Below are 18,660 nucleotides of genomic sequence, written 5' to 3'. Positions count from 1 at the left end.
TCTAGTTAATATGTTCTGTATGAATGAGAATTCATTAAAAAAATAACTGATATTCATGTGAATTAACTAGACTCATTGAAAACTTGCCACGTGTAACTATAATAATTATATATATACATTAAACCCAATAAGTCTAACCAACTACAAAATCATTCTTAGCCCTTGGATCTTGCTGAGATGAAATCCTGTCGGTTTAAACTCACAAAAATAACCGCTCCCATGGCGGTTCAGAGCAGTTATTGGCAGTTTTCCTGCTGGTGGTTTTGCTCCATACATTTCTGCCCCATGATCTAGATTCAAGCCACGTTCTAATTTCAAAATCTAAACAAAGTTAAAAAAAAAATATATTGCAGTTATGTTTACAGGCCGTGATTATTATATATAATTACAACCTGGAAAATGGAGAAGCATAAAAACATGTAAACTTTACATAATGAACATTAAAATCTATAACCTAAATATGAAAAAGCATAAAAGACATGTGATAAATACAACCTAGAATATATAATGTCATGTCCTGGGAAAATGTTAGCATTAAAACCTGAAAAAATAAAAAATGTAAATGTTAATAATAATTGTAAAAATGGTGAAAAAGTTAAAAACATAAGGTTGGGAAAAAATTACAACATATAAATTTTGAAACCCAAGTTCTGATTTGGGTAAAGATTTAAAAAATTCTTATTTCATAAAAACAATATCATAACAAAATAAATTACGGTTCAGGCAAACAAACTACAAATATATCTTCTACAAGCAGTTATAGAATAACTTATGCAATTGTGTACAGCACAGCACGTGGTAGTTAAAAGATTTGCACAGTTTTTTTGGGAAGATAGTGGGGTGTTTCCATAACATGTGGCATCCAATTGTTGGTTGCCACAGTTTTCTATTCAAGTATAAAAGTCGAGCAGACATGTATAAAAAAAGTTACCTTTTCTTCATCAAAGTTGTTGTGTTGTTTATGTCCGCACACAAAGAGATAAAAACATAATAAAAAAATTCAGTCCGTTCCCAATGTAAGTTCAATTAATAACCTTATTGTACTTCTTTTGTCTATATCTGTAGCGAACGAAATGCTTTGTGTTTTTATACAAGGAGGAAATTACGTACAAATGTGAGCTTGCGCCCATAAAAAATGGCCAACAGCAACCGAGCAGTGAAGACGCAAAAATTGCTATGGAAATTAAGGTTTGTGTTCTAAAATATAATAAAATCACCTATACTATAGTCATTCTAATAAATTGATGCATGTTTTTCTTTATGAAGGGATGAAACTGTGGAGACAAAATCATCTTACGACAAACACGCATCATCTTTTGTGTATGATCTCGACCAAATAAGAGAATTGGTAATCAGTTTTTTAATTCACATAATATCAGATAGTTTTTATTCTACACTTTATTTTATTACTAACTTATTAACATTGTTATTATGATAGAAGCAAAAGGCCATCAGGTTCAACAAGAGATTGGAAAACCTTGCCACATGGAATTAGGAGCAAGTTATAGATGTGAGCAACGGTGAGGAGAATGAGATGGCTGATACCGAAGATGAGGTAGACTTCGAAGATGAAACATTTTTTCTAATATATAAAAAAAATGATATTTATATAAAGAAACGTCTTGGACTAATATATAAAGAAGTTACTTTTTACCCCATTTGTCCACTTTTTAAAAAACAGTAATTACCAATCTAAAGTATTTAATCCTAAATTTTAGAAAGTGAGCAAGTGAGGTAAAAATATAGCTTCTTTATGTATTAGTCCAAAACGTTTCTAATTTTTTTTAATTAGAAAACCTGTTTTTTAACATTTAAATAAACAAAAAAGACACATTTTTCATATCACCTATGTGACAACCCGAACTTTCAAGGTTTGTACCGTTTGATCTCGTGATTCAAACTTCTCGTAATTCCCTCCTTCCACGCTATTGTTATATTAAACTTTTCATTTCACTTCTTGCTATGATAAACTGTCGTACGTGAATTTACTTGGTTATAACTAAGAGAGTGGTAGGATCCATTTTAATGTTTTGGCTTATCTATCGGAGCCGCTCATGGGCTTGGGCCGCCGCACGCATACTGGGCCACACATGCCCCTACACACCACACTCTTAATTCACTCGGCCCACACTCTTTGTTATCGGCCCAAACCTTCTATAGATTGTGTTTGGTTATATGATTAGGGGTACCTGAGTTGGTTTTAAAAACATACTAACCCTAGAGCCTCTCTTGCACCCGACGGCAATACCCCTATTTCGTGAAGCCTTCCTTCGATTTCACCTGGTTTGCGGTTAGTATAATACTCTCTCCGGTTGTTTTAGTTCCCTGTAAAATGTTCTATGTGATCTTTTGAATAAATGGTGATAAATCTGTTTATGATTTAAGAACGTAGATTTGATTGAATGTACCGATGATGTCAGTTGTCGAACACAATTGTATGCTCGTTTAGGTTCATGCATATTAGAAGTTTTATGTGTTTAGCATGATAATGATGATGTTGATGCGATGAAGCAGTTGGGTCCAATTAGAAGTCTTTTAAGTGTAAAGTTTGTTGATCAATCTCATGTGCATTCATTTAATGCAAAACTCAGTTTGCATGTGGATATACTGACAATGCATGTGAAAGGTTAAGAACTTGAAAGTCAATTGCATATTAGAGTAACTACTATTTTGTCCTTCAAATCATGTCATCATCCTTAATCTCGCTTTTAATATATAATTTTTATATCCGTGTCTTGTTGTTTTAATTAATATATGTTATGGTAACTGCACAAGGCTTGAGATAAATACACAGAATTACATTGGGCCGCACACCTTTACGAGGTATGTTAAAACTTGTAAGTGTAATTGGGACCAAGATATGTGAAGTAAACTTGTATGTGGCACAATAAACTTTGTTAACATGAATGATGTGTGATGTGGTTGATTGTTATAATCTGCATGAAGGATGTGAATATTTCATGAATATAACTGGTGTAATGTTTGACAACATATGTGGTGCAATGTGAATATAGAACTGATTGTTGTTGGAAAACTATGATAGGACGTGTTTGATCAACTATTAAACAAGTAACTAGTCTTACCGAGCAAACCTAAGGTGAGTTCACTGTACTTTTCTAAGCATGCGTCCCGGTGGTTTGGGACATCTGGTAAACGTTTCTGAAGGGAATACTGGGTAAACTGTTATTTGGGATGTTGGTTATTGAACACAGTATAAATCATGTAAGACCCCATACATCTACCGTGTTGCTGAAGAAGCAACGAGGTATTTAGTTGACAGCGCTATTAGGTTTGGCACCCTCACACCGGGCCGAAAGGACGGGTGTGAACTAATTACCTGGACCTCATGACCAATGCCTAGTTAGAGGCATTGGGGTTGGGCATTCTCATCGTGTATATATAAGACCCCTTACATCTATTCAAGGTTGTTTGATACCTTGACCTCATGACCAATGCCTAAATGGAGGCATTGGGGTTGGGCATTCACATCTAGTCGCCACATACGGTAATCGAGTTAATAACAACATCAAATCAAATTATTGAACTGTTGAAACGATGAACTGTTTTATACACATACATGGTAACTAAACGCGTTAACAAAACTTTGGACTCACCAGCGTCGTCTGACACACTTGTCTGCATGCTTGTAGGTCGTTAGATGTCTTGGATTGGAACTTGCTGTCTGGAGTAGCTGGAGTGGTCATGGGTCGACTGGAGGGATACATGTGATTGAACTATTGATATCATACATTGGTTTTTGAAACGGTTTAATATTGGTTTACTATTTGCTTCCGCTGAACATGTTGGTTTTCATTTAAACACGTCGATGGTATTTTTCATTAACAATTAAGGATTTTATTTTGAAACTTGTACGCGTTCAATGTAATTAGTGGCTCGTTGTTGGTACGTCACACGCCTAACAGGGACATTCCCTAGGTGGTATTTTGGGGGTGTGACAGTTTGGTATCAGAGCCACTGGTTATAGTGAACTTGGTTTTAAAACGTTTTGTAAAACCAGACTATAACCGAACAGTTCTGAATACGTGAATACGACCATGACGCTCAGCTCCAGATTGCAAGGTTCGTCTCTCTTACTTGTTGCATACATTACATGACTAGTACATATTTGTTTATGACGTAACATACGAACACACACTCGTCACTATAGCATGATGGTATGGATTACTTGCTTACATTATGATGCATTGATAGTATGTCATAGTCCTTGGATTTCTGTGACCTCATTACTCTGACAACCTCCGTTTGATATCTGAGTTTGAAGAACAATTTGACACGAGTTAGGAGGAACTGAGATGAGCATGCAAATCACAATATTATTGTGGGTGCACACATAATAATAATGTGGGGTGCATATGAGTCCCAGTGAGGCTTAACAAGTGAAAAAGGGGTTCTGCTCTGTTATTTGATTAACGTGAAACGTAACAAGTCTATAGGAGTCATAGCAGTGATTATCTTCTACTCGAACGTGACATTTTCACTCCTCCCTGAATCCTTTCGAATCACGATGCTATCGAGTATTACCTGAAAACACACCTGAACGCCTAGCGAACCGTGTAGAATGCTAGGTGCTTGTACGAACGTCCTTGAGTTGGTCTATACCTTTCCCGCTTCCCTTTGTTTGCTGGAACTTGACGTATTGACGGTTAGATCCCGAAGTGCGACCACTTCTGTAACACTCTAACAACATACCGTGTATCACTCCATCAACTTGCAAGATCGATGGACAAGAGGATGAGCGTAGTGCCTTACCGACCCTAGTATTGGGATGACCCTGATTACCGATAGCGAACACCAGCGAATTGACTTCAAACGAACTCTTAACCCTGGCCAGCGACTCATGGGAGTCAACTCTTACGAATCAATCGGGGCATAAGCGACGACAACAGATTACACTGTGGAATGTGTGACTTCCAGCACAGCGAGTAGCGCCTTAGAACGTGGCACAGAATGTGAAAAGATGAACATTGTTGGCAAAAGATCGCAGGACTTCGTTTCAAGCAGTGACATTAAAGGCAATAGTCTCGACAACATCAAAGTACTCGTAATCGTAGCCTACCGTATGGAAATAAAGGTGATTTTCACAGGGATTGACTGTTATTAAGTTAAATGACAACAACCAAGAGAATGATGACGGTATTGGGAACCCCCGTGACTGTAACAACATTGGTAGTGGTACTTGTGGAAGGACAATTAGGATTGGTGTGGGCGACGCCAGGATAGTAGCAGCGTGGTAGCTCGTGTGGGTAGCAAATCGCTTCGTCTCGGTTCTGCCTAACCCTGACGCTTCTTGAAACCGAACCTGTTGTGGAATCGGCTGATGACAAGACAATGGAACCTTATATGTTTGATGGGATGCAAAATCGACACTCGCGGGACAAGTGTTCGACATCGACCCTTGATGGTCTTAATGCAGTAGTCAGTGTGGATGGTGATATCCCACATCGGTTGTGAAGGGGAACAAAGGCTTCCTTATAAGGGGCTGGATACCTTCACCATCATGACGCGTTTTTAAAACCATGAGGGGCAGACGCTAAGGGCGTGCTGGCTGCCAAAGCGGACAATATCATGGTGCGGTTACGCTGGGCTGTTGAAGATGGTAGATGTACCTTGGGAAGAGAAGATTTTGCGTATCCTTCTCCCTAGTAGAGGACCGTTGTCTGTCCTAAAGCGTCAAAGGGGTGCAAGGGTTAGTGCCATCCCAGCTATGAAGGCCCAGAAGTGTCTACGGAGGGATGACCCCGCTATGTTAGCAACCGTTTCTGATGATAAGGCTAAGAAAAATAGGATCGGGGATCCACCGATTATTCGTGACTCTTCTCAGTGTGCTATTCGAGGAACTTTCAGGTTTACTTCCACAACTGTTAGGCAGAATTTCAGTTTAATCTCACGCCAGAGGCAGCCCTGATTACTCCTACTCTTACTGATTTGCACTAGGAGGATTGCAAGAACTGTCTAATCAACTACAGAAAATGTGGTACAGGAGTTTTGTCGGGCCTAGTTTCCGCTTTGGGGAAACCTCGGTTATACCCGTGAAGATAAGCCTTATCGTTGGACATGTGTACTGATTGTTGGGAACTCAGCAAGGTGACAGTCAAGGACTGTTTGCCTCGACCATGTAGTGCCAGCCTGTCGGCCAGTACGAGGGTCAAACTCCAATTCGAGGAGTGAATAACGAACGAACTAGTGCCAGATGGAAGTCTGAAGGGGAAAACGTTCTTAAAGCGGCCTATCAAACGCAATTCGGCCATACGAATTTGTATCCCATGACCTTGGGGTTAATCAACACACCAGCAGCTTTATGGGTCACATGAATCGACCGTGTAAGTTGGTGACGTTTGAATCATTACCAGGAGAAAGGAACAACATGGGCGGCATATGTATCTTATTTTAGAGCTCCTGAGGGAGGAGCCACTCCGCGCAAAGTCTTGTTAAATGTAATTTCTGAGTTCGAGAGGTACCTTTTGGGCGGATAATCAGCGAAGTGGGAATACACATGGATCTCGCTAAGACCCATTTCAGTTAAAACCGATCGACGCTAAAGATTTCTGTGCGGCTACAGCAATTCCTTGGTTTCGCTAGATACTATCGTAGCTTCATCGAGGGATTTTTGGAAATTGCGCTGCTACAACCTCTTTAGCACAACAGGGTGCTGTGTTCGTGGAAGACAAACAGGAGGACGTCTTTTCAGCTTTCGAATGGCAACTCTGCAATGCACTAAGCATCGTCTTTACCCGATGGTGTGGGTGATCTGGTGGTATACCATGATGGTTCGAATCAGAGTCTCAGTTACACACCGATGCAACACGAGCGGGTGATGGCTTATGTGGTGGATTAATAAGAAGAATTGCACGACTCACAACCTGGGGTGGAAGTCGCGATCTCGAGATTGAGCTGGAGGCGTTACTTGGACGGTACCAAATGCACTGCTTAGACCGATCACAAGGGCCTCCCGTGTACCTTTGTTTTGAGAGAGCTAATTATGTGATGGCATCGCTGGATGAAACTCTCGATCGAATATGACTATGGAACCTAAACGCGTATGAGCTTGCAACTCACCATCGACTTTAGCCTACCCGATCAGATTCGCCCCATTCGCATCGGAGCACTGAAAGAAGAGAATTCTCAAGTTGAGTCCATGCGGGGCACGGAGGAGCAACCTTTGGCAGGACAGACGATAATCGCTACCTCCAGGAACGAGTGTGGACCTCATTATATGGCAACTTTAGGAAACTTGTGTTGGGCAAAGCACACCGGCTTCGATATTTTAGATGTCTGGATTTTGATGAGAGATATTAGGACCTATAAATCTTGTACGGGTGATTGGGCATGGAGGCCCACTTAGCAAAGTTTGTGTATGATGTTTGACTTGTGGGAAAGTCAAGGTGGAGTATCAACAACCGGCAACGCCCGTATGGAAAATGAGAACAGATTGCCATGGACTTTGCCACTAGTCTACCTACAACTCGAAATGGAAACAATACCACCTGGGTGATCGATGATTATCCCACGTAACCAGCACACTTTCTCGTAACCAAGGAGACTAGGGAGTCTTCACAGCTGTGGATGTTCCTCTGAGAGAGGCGGCTTTTAGGCACGAGGTGCCAACTCCTGTTACCTCTGATTTTGATCTATGTTTGATTTATGACGGACAACACCCTTGGCTCACGTCTAGACATGAGCATTGGACAAACAGTCAAAGTAAACGAACCATCCAGACACTCGAAGGCATGCTGCGAGCCTGTGAGTGATTGACTTTAGTAAGAGTTAGAAGGACATCTATCTTTGGTTGAGTTCTACTGCAACAATTACCATTCTAGTATTCAGACAACTCTGTTTGAGGCATTGCATGGAGAGTAACACTAAACCCCTTGTTGGACTAAGGTGGCTTACAAACCAATCATAGACCCGGGACTTGTGTTCGAACCTCTTGGGAAGATTGTTTAGATCGGTAATCGTTTGGCGGCAACTTGTGACCGTCAGGAAAGCTGATAAGCTAGGGAAACACTGAGAGTTCGCTGTAGGCGAACGTGTCATAACTGAAAGTCTCGCCCTGAGAGGGTGCGGTACGCTACAGAAAACATGGCAAGCTTAGTTTACAATGCATTGGGACATTTGGATTTCTAGAATGAATCAGTGACATGGCTCACAGACTCGAGTTAACTGACGAATTAGGTAACATACACAATGTCGCGAATCTACGACAGTGTTTGTCCGATGAAACGCTTGTGATACCCTTATTAGAATCTGAGGTTAATGACAAGTTGCAGTTGTTAAGGAATCTACTGAAATCATGGACCAGGACGTCAAGATTCGTTAGCATCGTCGAATCCCAATCGTGAGAGTTCGTTGGAACTTATGACGTGGACTGAAGTTCACGTGAGAACGTAAAGATCAGATGAAGCTCTATTATTCTCGATTGCTCAAACGGTGGAATCAACTTCTGATATCATTAGAGAATTTCGGGACGAAATTCCCTTTCAAGTTGGGGATGACGTGGCACCTGGGGAAAATCTGCAGAAATCTTGATCTATCACTTCATCTGTCTGTATTTACTTAACAAATTTCGGGACGAAATTTCTTTCAAGTTGGGGATGATGTGACAACCCGAACTTTCAAGGTTTGTATCGTTTGATCTCGTGATTCAAACTTCTCGTAATTCCCTCCTTCCACGCTATTGTTATATTAAACTTTTCATTTCACTTCTTGCTATGATAAACTGTCGTACGTGAATTTACTTGGTTATAACTAAGAGAGTGGTAGGATCCATTTTAATGTTTTGGCTTATCTATCGGAGCCGCTCATGGGCTTGGGCCGCCGCACGCATACTGGGCCACACATGCCCCTACACACCACACTCTTAATTCACTCGGCCCACACTCTTTGTTATCGGCCCAAACCTTCTATAGATTGTGTTTGGTTATATGATTAGGGGTACCTGAGTTGGTTTTAAAACCATACTAACCCTAGAGCCTCTCTTGCACCCGACGGCAATACCCCTATTTCGTGAAGCCTTCCTTCGATTTCACCTGGTTTGCGGTTAGTATAATACTCTCTCCGGTTGTTTTAGTTCCCTGTAAAATGTTCTATGTGATCTTTTGAATAAATGGTGATAAATTTGTTTATGATTTAAGAACGTAGATTTGATTGAATGTACCGATGATGTCAGTTGTCGAACACAATTGTATGCTCGTTTAGGTTCATGCATATTAGAAGTTTTATGTGTTTAGCATGATGATGATAATGTTGATGCGATGAAGCAGTTGGGTCCAATTAGAAGTCTTTTAAGTGTAAAGTTTGTTGATCAATCTCATGTGCATTCATTTAATGCAAAACTCAGTTTGCATGTGGATATACTGACAATGCATGTGAAAGGTTAAGAACTTGAAAGTCAATTGCATATTAGAGTAACTACTATTTTGTCCTTCAAATCATGTCATCATCCTTAATCTCGCTTTTAATATATAATTTTTATATCTGTGTCTTGTTGTTTTAATTAATATATGTTATGGTAACTGCACAAGGCTTGAGATAAATACACAGAATTACATTGGGCCGCACACCTTTACGAGGTATGTTAAAACTTGTAAGTGTAATTGGGACCAAGATATGTGAAGTAAACTTGTATGTGGCACAATAAACTTTGTTAACATGAATGATGTGTGATGTGGTTGACTGTTATAATCTGCATGAAGGATGTGAATATTTCATGAATATAATTGGTGTAATGTTTGACAACATATGTGGTGCAATGTGAATATAGAACTGATTGTTGTTGGAAAACTATGATAGGACGTGTTTGATCAACTATTAAACAAGTAACTAGTCTTACCGAGCAAACCTAAGGTGAGTTCACTGCACTTTTCTAAGCATGCGTCCCGGTGGTTTGGGACATCTGGTAAACGTTTCTGAAGGGAATACTGGGTAAACTGTTATTTGGGATGTTGGTTATTGAACACAGTATAAATCATGTAAGACCCCATACATCTACCGTGTTGCTGAAGAAGCAACGAGGTATTTAGTTGATAGCGCTATTAGGTTTGGCACCCTCACACCGGGCCGAAAGGACGGGCGTGAACTAATTACCTGGACCTCATGACCAATGCCTAGTTAGAGGCATTGGGGTTGGGCATTCTCATCGTGTATATATAAGACCCCTTACATCTATTCAAGGTTGTTTGATACCTTGACCTCATGACCAATGCCTAAATTGCCTAAATGGAGGCATTGGGGTTGGGCATTCACATCTAGTCGCCACATACGGTAATCGAGTTAATAACAACATCAAATCAAATTATTGAACTGTTGAAACGATGAACTGTTTTATACACATACATGGTAACTAAACGCGTTAACAAAACTTTGGACTCACCAGCGTCGTCTGACACACTTGTCTGCATGCTTGTAGGTCGTTAGATGTCTTGGATTGGAACTTGCTGTCTGGAGTAGCTGGAGTGGTCATGGGTCGACTGGAGGGATACATGTGATTGAACTATTGATATCATACATTGGTTTTTGAAACGGTTTAATATTGGTTTACTATTTGCTTCCGCTGAACATGTTGGTTTTCATTTAAACACGTCGATGGTATTTTTCATTAACAATTAAGGATTTTATTTTGAAACTTGTACGCGTTCAATGTAATTAGTGGCTCGTTGTTGGTACGTCACACGCCTAACAGGGACATTCCCTAGGTGGTATTTTGGGGGTGTGACAACCTATGATGCCCTTTTATTATGGACAAAATAAAAAAAAGGCAAAAACTTTAACATGTACTCCAACCTTTTGTAAACGAATCTTCGCCAAAATTAAAAAGATATATGTAGTATATAACATATATACAGAAAAAATAATAGTTTTTAGAAAATATACATTAATTTATGTTCATAAAAACAAAAAGGATGTGTCATATAAAATATATAACAGTAAAATAATAATTTTAACAAAATACTGTTATTTCATAAGTTATCCCATCATCTACCCCACGCTCCGGATTAAAAAAAAAACTACTTCTACAACAAATTTACCAATTATTTAGTGCATGGGTGTGGTAGGTTGAGTTAACCGCTGAGTAGAATTAACTGCTCCAATGAATGCTTTAAATGATAAAGCTTATGTACCATATTTCAACTTTCTATTCATACTCTCACTTCTCAGGTCATTATACACGGTTAGCAAAGTTTCTCTTTTTATTGTTTATGTGTTTCATAAACATTGCCATTTCTAATGTTAATCGTAATCATTACAGGTATGTAAAGTTTTTTACGTTCTCTTTAACTACAGGCAACGCTTCTCTTTTTATCATTATGTGCTTTAGATAGATATTATTATTGTTATGTGTTAAGATACATAGATATTTTAGTTCTTGCTTCGGTTCTTTGATGTTTTTGTAATCTTAATGCTTATTTTAAAAGTGTTTAAAGAACCTCTTTATAATACACATCTAGAAAACTCAAATGATATCTAATATTAATAAAAGAGTAACTATAATGCCATATGGCATTCTCTTATAACAAAGAATTTCACTAAAATGCCACATGTCAATTTATCATTCTACCTCAACCATATAATAAATAACAAGTAAATTAATATAAAGACTATTAAATGATTGAATTTAATATATATTAGAAATAATTTTATATTCATGATTATACCTTTTCAATATTCTTAATTCTTAATAATTAATATTAGTTATCTACTTACCAATACTTTAGTATAATATCTCTACTTTAGTAAATAAAAACATACTTATCAAAAGAAAATGGGATAACAAAAAATTTATATACCCTTCACTGTTTGACGTAACAAAAAATTTAAAACCTCATCATGTTTATAATTTGTTATGATCGTTTTCACAAATGTTAAACATATGTATAAACTATATATATATATATATATATGTGTGTGTGTGTGTGTTTAATATATATAATATTAAATCATGAACTAATTCCATTCCATCTACTTTGATAACACTTTTTAAAATAAGAAAATATTAATTTGAAATAAAATATACTAATTATTTTGTATTCAAAAAACAAAATTCTTACTTTGTAAGCGCATTTAAAATGAGCATGTTATATTTTCTTTAATTTTGTATGTACAGTTTATATTAGGGTTACCATGTATTTATATCAAAATTTATATTTATTATGTGTGATGCAAGAAATCATATGAAATATAAAAAATAATTTAAAACTTATAATCGTTATGTCCTTCAAACGCAACCAACCTCAACAATACCATATTTATTTTAAAAAAAAACTCGTTTAAGTCTATAAACTAATTTCATATAAACATAACTCTAAAAAAATGTATTAGCAACCCTAATCTTTTAAACTATTCCATAACACCCAAGTATAAACAAAAAAGAGTTTAAATACTTAAAAATTTTCCTTGCCCCATTATACTAATCCTCTTTATATATACATTTTACATTGTATAAAATTTGTTCAAATAGTTAACATTTGTATAAAATCTGTTCAAATTAACTTAAAACGTTCAAAGTGTTAAGAAATAATTACAATGTGTGTCTTAAAGGTTAATGTTCCACTTATAGCATTTGTATGTTAAAAAAGTTAGATTTTATGTTAGAAAAAAAAACTTAAGTTTTTTCATTAAATGCTCACTGCAAGCTTAACATTTTTTAAAAGTTACAAATAAATATTATATGTTATACTAAGCCTAATGCCACTACACTAAACAGTCAAATATTCCAACTATACTAATAAAAATGCACACCTTTGTTAACAAATTCATAAATACAGCGAATTTAAAAGTAAGCCCCAAAAAACATTATCTCTGTCATTGAATTCCAACAAACTAGCTAAGAAAGTATAACTACCAACTAAAAAAAGGCAAATAAATGCTTACATAAACATGGATATGTCCTTCCTTTGATTAGAAAACTGTTGCCACCAGTAGAGCGCACCATAATCATGCTGAATCTTCCATATAACTTCTGAAATTAAACACAAGTCTTGAAAAAAAAACTATTAAATATATTATAAAATCACTGATGTTATAATACAAACCAAATAATATATGATAAAGTACCTTGAAAATTTTAGAACTCTTTAAGAAACTCTACATGTTCGAAAAGGTCGTTTTTCTCCTTAAATACGTGAGTTTAGTTCCTCCAGTATTGAAAAATTTGCCTTGATTGGCCGGTGGTAGATCTATGGATTGGATTATGGCGACGATAGGTATACGATGAGGAGAAGATGATGATTTGATTTCCGATGAGGTGTTTGGGGTTCTAATTAGGCGGAGACTATGAGGTTTTGTTGACTTAAGACAAAATATATGAGAAAAGGGGCGTTTAAATTCTTAAGGTTTCTCTACCACACCTAACTTATATATAGGAGCACCAAGCCCATATAGCAGCCCAACTCATTTGTGTATATATGAATTATGAGCCCACTTGACCATAAATATATAAAATATAAACAATACGTAACATTGCCAACTCATTTCTACAATTGATAATAAAAACAATGTCAAAACCTTCTAATGAATCAGTTTACTCTAAAATAAATAAAGGTGACAATATCAAATACTTGTAATGAACCAGTTTACTCTTAAAATAAATAAAGGTTAATATATAAAGGTGTAAATCACACACTTTACTCTAAAATAAATATTATAATATTTAAATAATTTACATTTAAATAGGTTTCTTTTAAATAGCTGCTAACATATTTGGAAAATTGAAGATTTTCCTCTCTTCTTAAATTATTGGTTTTAGTATTTCATTCATACTTTGCATGATTATACGTGATCTTGGTTTTTAACTTAGGCTTTTTAGTATTATTTTATAATATATGTATTCTTTTGTTTGTATTATGTTACTTCCATAAACGCGGTTATGGCCGTGATTCCGTATATGCTAAAATTGTTCAAGATTATTGCAAGACTTCCTACGAATGTTGTTTTTGGAATAGATTTAGAAGTATTAAGTAACATGAGGTTGTCTCGGTAGACGATGCGAAAAACACACCAACTTTGACAAATGGGCACCATGCATCAAGTGGACAAGTCGAAAAGAGGCCACCTTTGAGGTTAAAGACTAAAAAGGATGATCCAAAAGCCGAAAAAAATGAGGCAGTAAACCATGTTTGAATGTTATTACACTTTCTCCCAGTGTTACCTACTGTTTACTTTTTGCATTAAAATGACACCATTTCATGTTTTATCACTCTATCACTTTTATTTTATATTGTTTTGTGGTTGTACACTGTTCACGTTCATTTTCCTTTTATAATATAAAAATGGTGTTTTTGCTTATAATGTTGTTTAGACTTATGTCCACTTAATGTGGGTGTTAATAAGCCATTTTTGTAGTGTTTAGATAATGTGTTGAGAATGAGTTTTTGTGGTTTGAAAAGAAGAAAGTGGGTAGTTAGATGTTTGTAACTTTTTCAAAAATGAGATGAAAAAGAAGAAAAGGAGAAGTAATCTCAAACATCCTCAATATAGATTATCTTTGTTTGTTACTTTGTTAGCGTAACCCGTCACGGGACGGGTATTAAACTAGTTATAATATGTTTCAAGATTAAATACATTAGCTTAAACATCACCTCCCGAGAGGGGGTCACGGGTTCGATTCACTACTCCCTCTTCTTTAGTATTTGTTAATAAGAAACACACACACACACGCACACACACATATATATATATAGTGCACGAAAATAGGACAATAACGTAATTTATTATACAATGGACTCCTCAAAAAGAAATTTCTGAACAAATTAAGTAATTAATGTAGTTAGCCAGGTGTGTAGGTGATGGGTTCCTGGCACCCTTCGGGACTACATGGGGTATGGTCATCCATCGTATGAAAGTCGTCGTTCAAAAAAAATGAGGGTTTTTGATATTGAGCTAAGACATATACTCGTTTTATAATCATTTAATAATTTAGAAGCAATTATTGTGGAATACCATAAAATATTAAATTTTGATATATAGACCATTTATAATGGTTAGTTTCCTTATGAGGCATTTTCTATCACATCATCGCCAACCAAACATATCTTTTTTATTCAAAATTTGTGCAATGGTCAGTACTTCTTAATGCTCATTACAAATCCATTTTTGGATCCTTTTTTCGGGGTTTAAGCATTACTAAATTATTTTTTTATTTTATCATTTATATTATTCTACTATTTTAATTTACAATAAAACATGGTACAAACTTCTTTCGTATTTGATGAAATATTTCATTAATTTATTATTTAAAAGATATACATAAATAAACAATACAATATTAAATTGAAACCAAGAGAATGTTTTGCTTATGTCCACATTTTCATGTGCACCTCCACATCCCCTCATCACTTTCTCTCTCTAACAATCAAGAGGAGATCTTGCTGGAAACCTATAGCTTCTCTCTTAACATATTTCTAATGATAGACCAGTAGTTTCGGTACCAAATATGTAATGTGTTAATTAACAAAATGATAGGAAATGTAACATTATGCTAAAGAGAGACCCATTTATAACCTTAATTAACATATCTAAATACAATACACAATATTTGGTTTATCTCTCACAGCACAACCAACCAGAAAAGTATTAATGACGTATGGTAAAAAACTTCATTTAAAACAAAATGATAGGAAATGTAACATTATGCTAGAGCAATCACATCCAAATAACCAAATTATGTGTGTGGTGTTTTTAAAATATGAAAAGGAGAGACTCATTTATAACCTTAATTAACATATCTAAATACAATACACAATATTTGGTTTATCTCTCATAGCACAACCAACCAGAAAAGTATTAATGACGCATGGTAAAAAACTTCACTTAAAATTAAATTTACTATTTTACACTATAATGGATCTGATTAATGTTCAGGTTGATTTACACCTAAGTAGATATTTGTGCTTGGTTTAAAAACTATTTGTTATTTTTTTTTAAATTCCTCTTCTAATAAATGATTTTAATACCACGTCATATTATTTCTCATCAAATTTGAAAACGAAACACGTTCGTAACCTAAACTTCATTCATACAACACAACCGAAATCTTAAAACGAAACAGGTTCATAACCTGAAGTTTATTCATACAACACACATGAAAAAAGCTATTGTCCCCAGACTTCCCAACTACAAAAGTCTCAAAACATCGATGTTGATCTGATGCAACCTCAACATTATGATCACCAACTTATTCTGCACTGATTGGAAGCTGCAGAGAAGATAAAATTGGATCACAGTTAGACTACCATTTTAAAAAAATAATTGATCAACAACGGCTTTACATCTACAGTTGAATTTTAATTCACTTTAACTTCACATTTTTCATTATTATAATACACGAGTTTCTAATATATAAATAGTAATTAATACCTGAGAGATGAGTTCGTTAGAGATGAGTTCGTTAGAGTGATCAGCAATAGCAATAGCAGGACCATCTTTGCAAGTCTTAACCTCCTCAAACAGCGCTCTATCGTACGTTACAGTTGCAGTCGCAAATTTGAACACAAGCTTTTGGCCGACCGCTGTGACGTCGTACATATCTATCCATTCGCCCGACGGGAATTGATCCTTATGGCCTTTCATCCCGGTAATTTTACCGTAGGTGATCCTTCCAGTAAACACCGGGGCGAAGTAATTGAGGTATACGTATTGTACGTAACATGGTTTCTTAAAGCGCACGGTGAAGTCGAAGGTGGGTGGCAAAAAGCCTACGGGGGATATAGTGAAGCTTTCGATGGGATCAGGTATAAGGCCGGGCGGAAATCCATGTAGTTGGAGAAGTAGGTGTAAGTTTGCGTTTAAGTTTACGTTTCGGGATGCAGAGGTGGAAGGTGTGAGTGCGACAAGGGCGAGGAGGAGGAGGAGAGACATGTGAGAAGCAGTTGCCATGGTATGTTTTATTGCTTCTTAAGTTAAGTTGTGAGGACTTGATAAAATGAGAGTGTAGTATATATAGGCACCCTATGATCCATTTCAAAAATCAATTTTAATAAGTATATAAATTTATAATCACGTTTTTTATTCCCTAATATATCTTTTTAATAAACTAGAATTTTGAACCAAGATCAAATCTGATATTAATATTCGTAGTAGTTATAAACACTTGATAAGTTAAAACCCTAGCTAGAATCTTTTCATAAATAAATAATTATTTTTTTAATTAAAAAAATTACACATGAAACATGAAAAGGGTAGAAGATGAGTGGAGGGTTTAGGTATATATGGAGTTCACAATCAATCTGTTTTTTCTAATTAAAAAAATAATAATTGAGCACATGCATTTATTTTCCTAGTAACACATGGTTATTATTTAATAAATTGTTTGATTAATAACAGTCATTGTTGTTAAAAAAAAATAGTTTATTATCCTAGTTTGTGGTTCTTGCGCAGATCTGGTTCGATCTTGTTTGATTTTTTTTCTTGCACAGCTCTGGTTTTCGACGGTAAACCACCTGTTTTCATCCATTGTTTTGTTGTATTCAATCGCCGAAAACATCAGGATCATCGGCAGGTTTGGCAATGGAATTGCCAGCGGTGATCTCCACTTTCACAAATGGTTAAAGATGAAGGGTTTGAATGTTTGATTACTATGTAACTCGATGAGAGATAGATATTTTATATATTTTTTTTAGTATTTTATTTAGACAAACAAAACTTGGTTATGTGCAATTCGATGAGTTTATGTGCAACTCACTTTTAATTAAACAATACAAAGAATATATAATTTTAAACTTTTATTAATTTATCTTCTAAATGTGTTTAACGAGTATTTTTGTCCCGAGACATTGAAGCTAGAACAACAATTTTCAAATGAGAAATCAAATTACCATAAAAAAACAAATAGAAGGGTATATAATTATGCATTTATGAAATCTAAACGTTAATTATTTTTCTAATATGGCCGGAACAAACATACAAGCAAAAAAAGCAAGTCATCACTTGTGAAAATTTCAATTTATCAAGAGCACCAGCGAATCATATGCATCGTCTTAAAACTAATTATGTAATAAGGATATTAATTCATCCTAGCGATGCGTTAGATTCAGATAATCCCCATGAAATGATTCTGTCGCTCTGTTTTTTAGATTAAAATCCAGATAATATTAAAATAAAACATCAAAATAAGGTCCATAACACCCGATTATATTTTCAATAAAAAAAATAATTAATTAAATAACTAATAATAATCCTAGTTAAATACCCAAAGTAATATACCTTAAAAATAAATTTAACTTAAATAAACTACTAAACTATAACGAACAAGAAATACTCGAATTCTACAACGTTAGTTTTTATTTAAATTTTAAAATTACATGTTAACAACTACTTAAACTTAAAATATCTATATTTAGTTATTATTTAAGCTTTAAATTGTGTATTGATGTTTATTTAAACATAAAAGCGCTTTTAAAAATATGAAAAAAATGAAGCTTAGACTCATATCTATATAATAAAAGAAACCATTTTAGAGACACTTGTCATTATATTAGGCCATCTGTTATAGATAATTATTATTTTAGTTTAATATCTTTTAATTAATTAATTAATTATAGATAGCCCTCCTACTTTTTTTTTTTTGAACGGCCAACAAAAACGGAATTATTATATCAATCGCTGGATTAACAACTGTTAATCACAGCCAGCAAACATACATGCAGT

At 35.4% G+C, this 18,660-nt stretch overlaps 1 protein-coding gene and 1 long non-coding RNA gene across 2 annotated transcripts; both read right to left on the bottom strand.

Annotated features, from left to right (window-relative positions):
• Positions 1-98: 98 nt before the first annotated feature.
• LOC110930342 lies at positions 99-13,353 on the bottom strand. Its single transcript, XR_002587760.2, has 3 exons — positions 13,072-13,353; positions 12,889-12,976; positions 99-541 (listed from the first exon to the last, which is right to left on the bottom strand). It is a non-coding gene; the product is annotated as an uncharacterized LOC110930342 (long non-coding RNA).
• Positions 13,354-15,977: 2,624 nt separating this feature from the next.
• On the bottom strand, positions 15,978-16,890 carry LOC110928180. The gene is made up of 2 exons (XM_022171338.2): positions 16,372-16,890; positions 15,978-16,210 (listed from the first exon to the last, which is right to left on the bottom strand). Exons 1-2 carry the CDS (start codon positions 16,888-16,890, stop codon positions 16,190-16,192), a joined length of 540 nt encoding a protein of 179 aa, XP_022027030.1. The 3' UTR covers positions 15,978-16,189.
• Positions 16,891-18,660: the final 1,770 nt, after the last annotated feature.

The sequence above is a fragment of the Helianthus annuus genome, chromosome 3 (genome assembly GCF_002127325.2).
Source record: "Helianthus annuus cultivar XRQ/B chromosome 3, HanXRQr2.0-SUNRISE, whole genome shotgun sequence".
Classification (NCBI taxonomy): domain Eukaryota; kingdom Viridiplantae; phylum Streptophyta; class Magnoliopsida; order Asterales; family Asteraceae; genus Helianthus; species Helianthus annuus.
Note: the sequence above shows the minus strand (reverse complement) of the source record. Positions and strands in the feature narration are given on the sequence as shown.

What these genes read in the sequence shown, in the direction of transcription:
- LOC110928180 (XM_022171338.2), bottom strand. Translation starts at nt 16,890, where the DNA reads ATGGCAACTGCTTCTCACATGTCTCTCCTCCTCCTCCTCGCCCTTGTC. An exon ending in CTAACGAACTCATCTCTCAG is followed by an intron (nt 16,211 to 16,371) that starts GTATTAATTACT and finishes TCTTCTCTGCAG; the next exon opens with CTTCCAATCAGTGCAGAATA.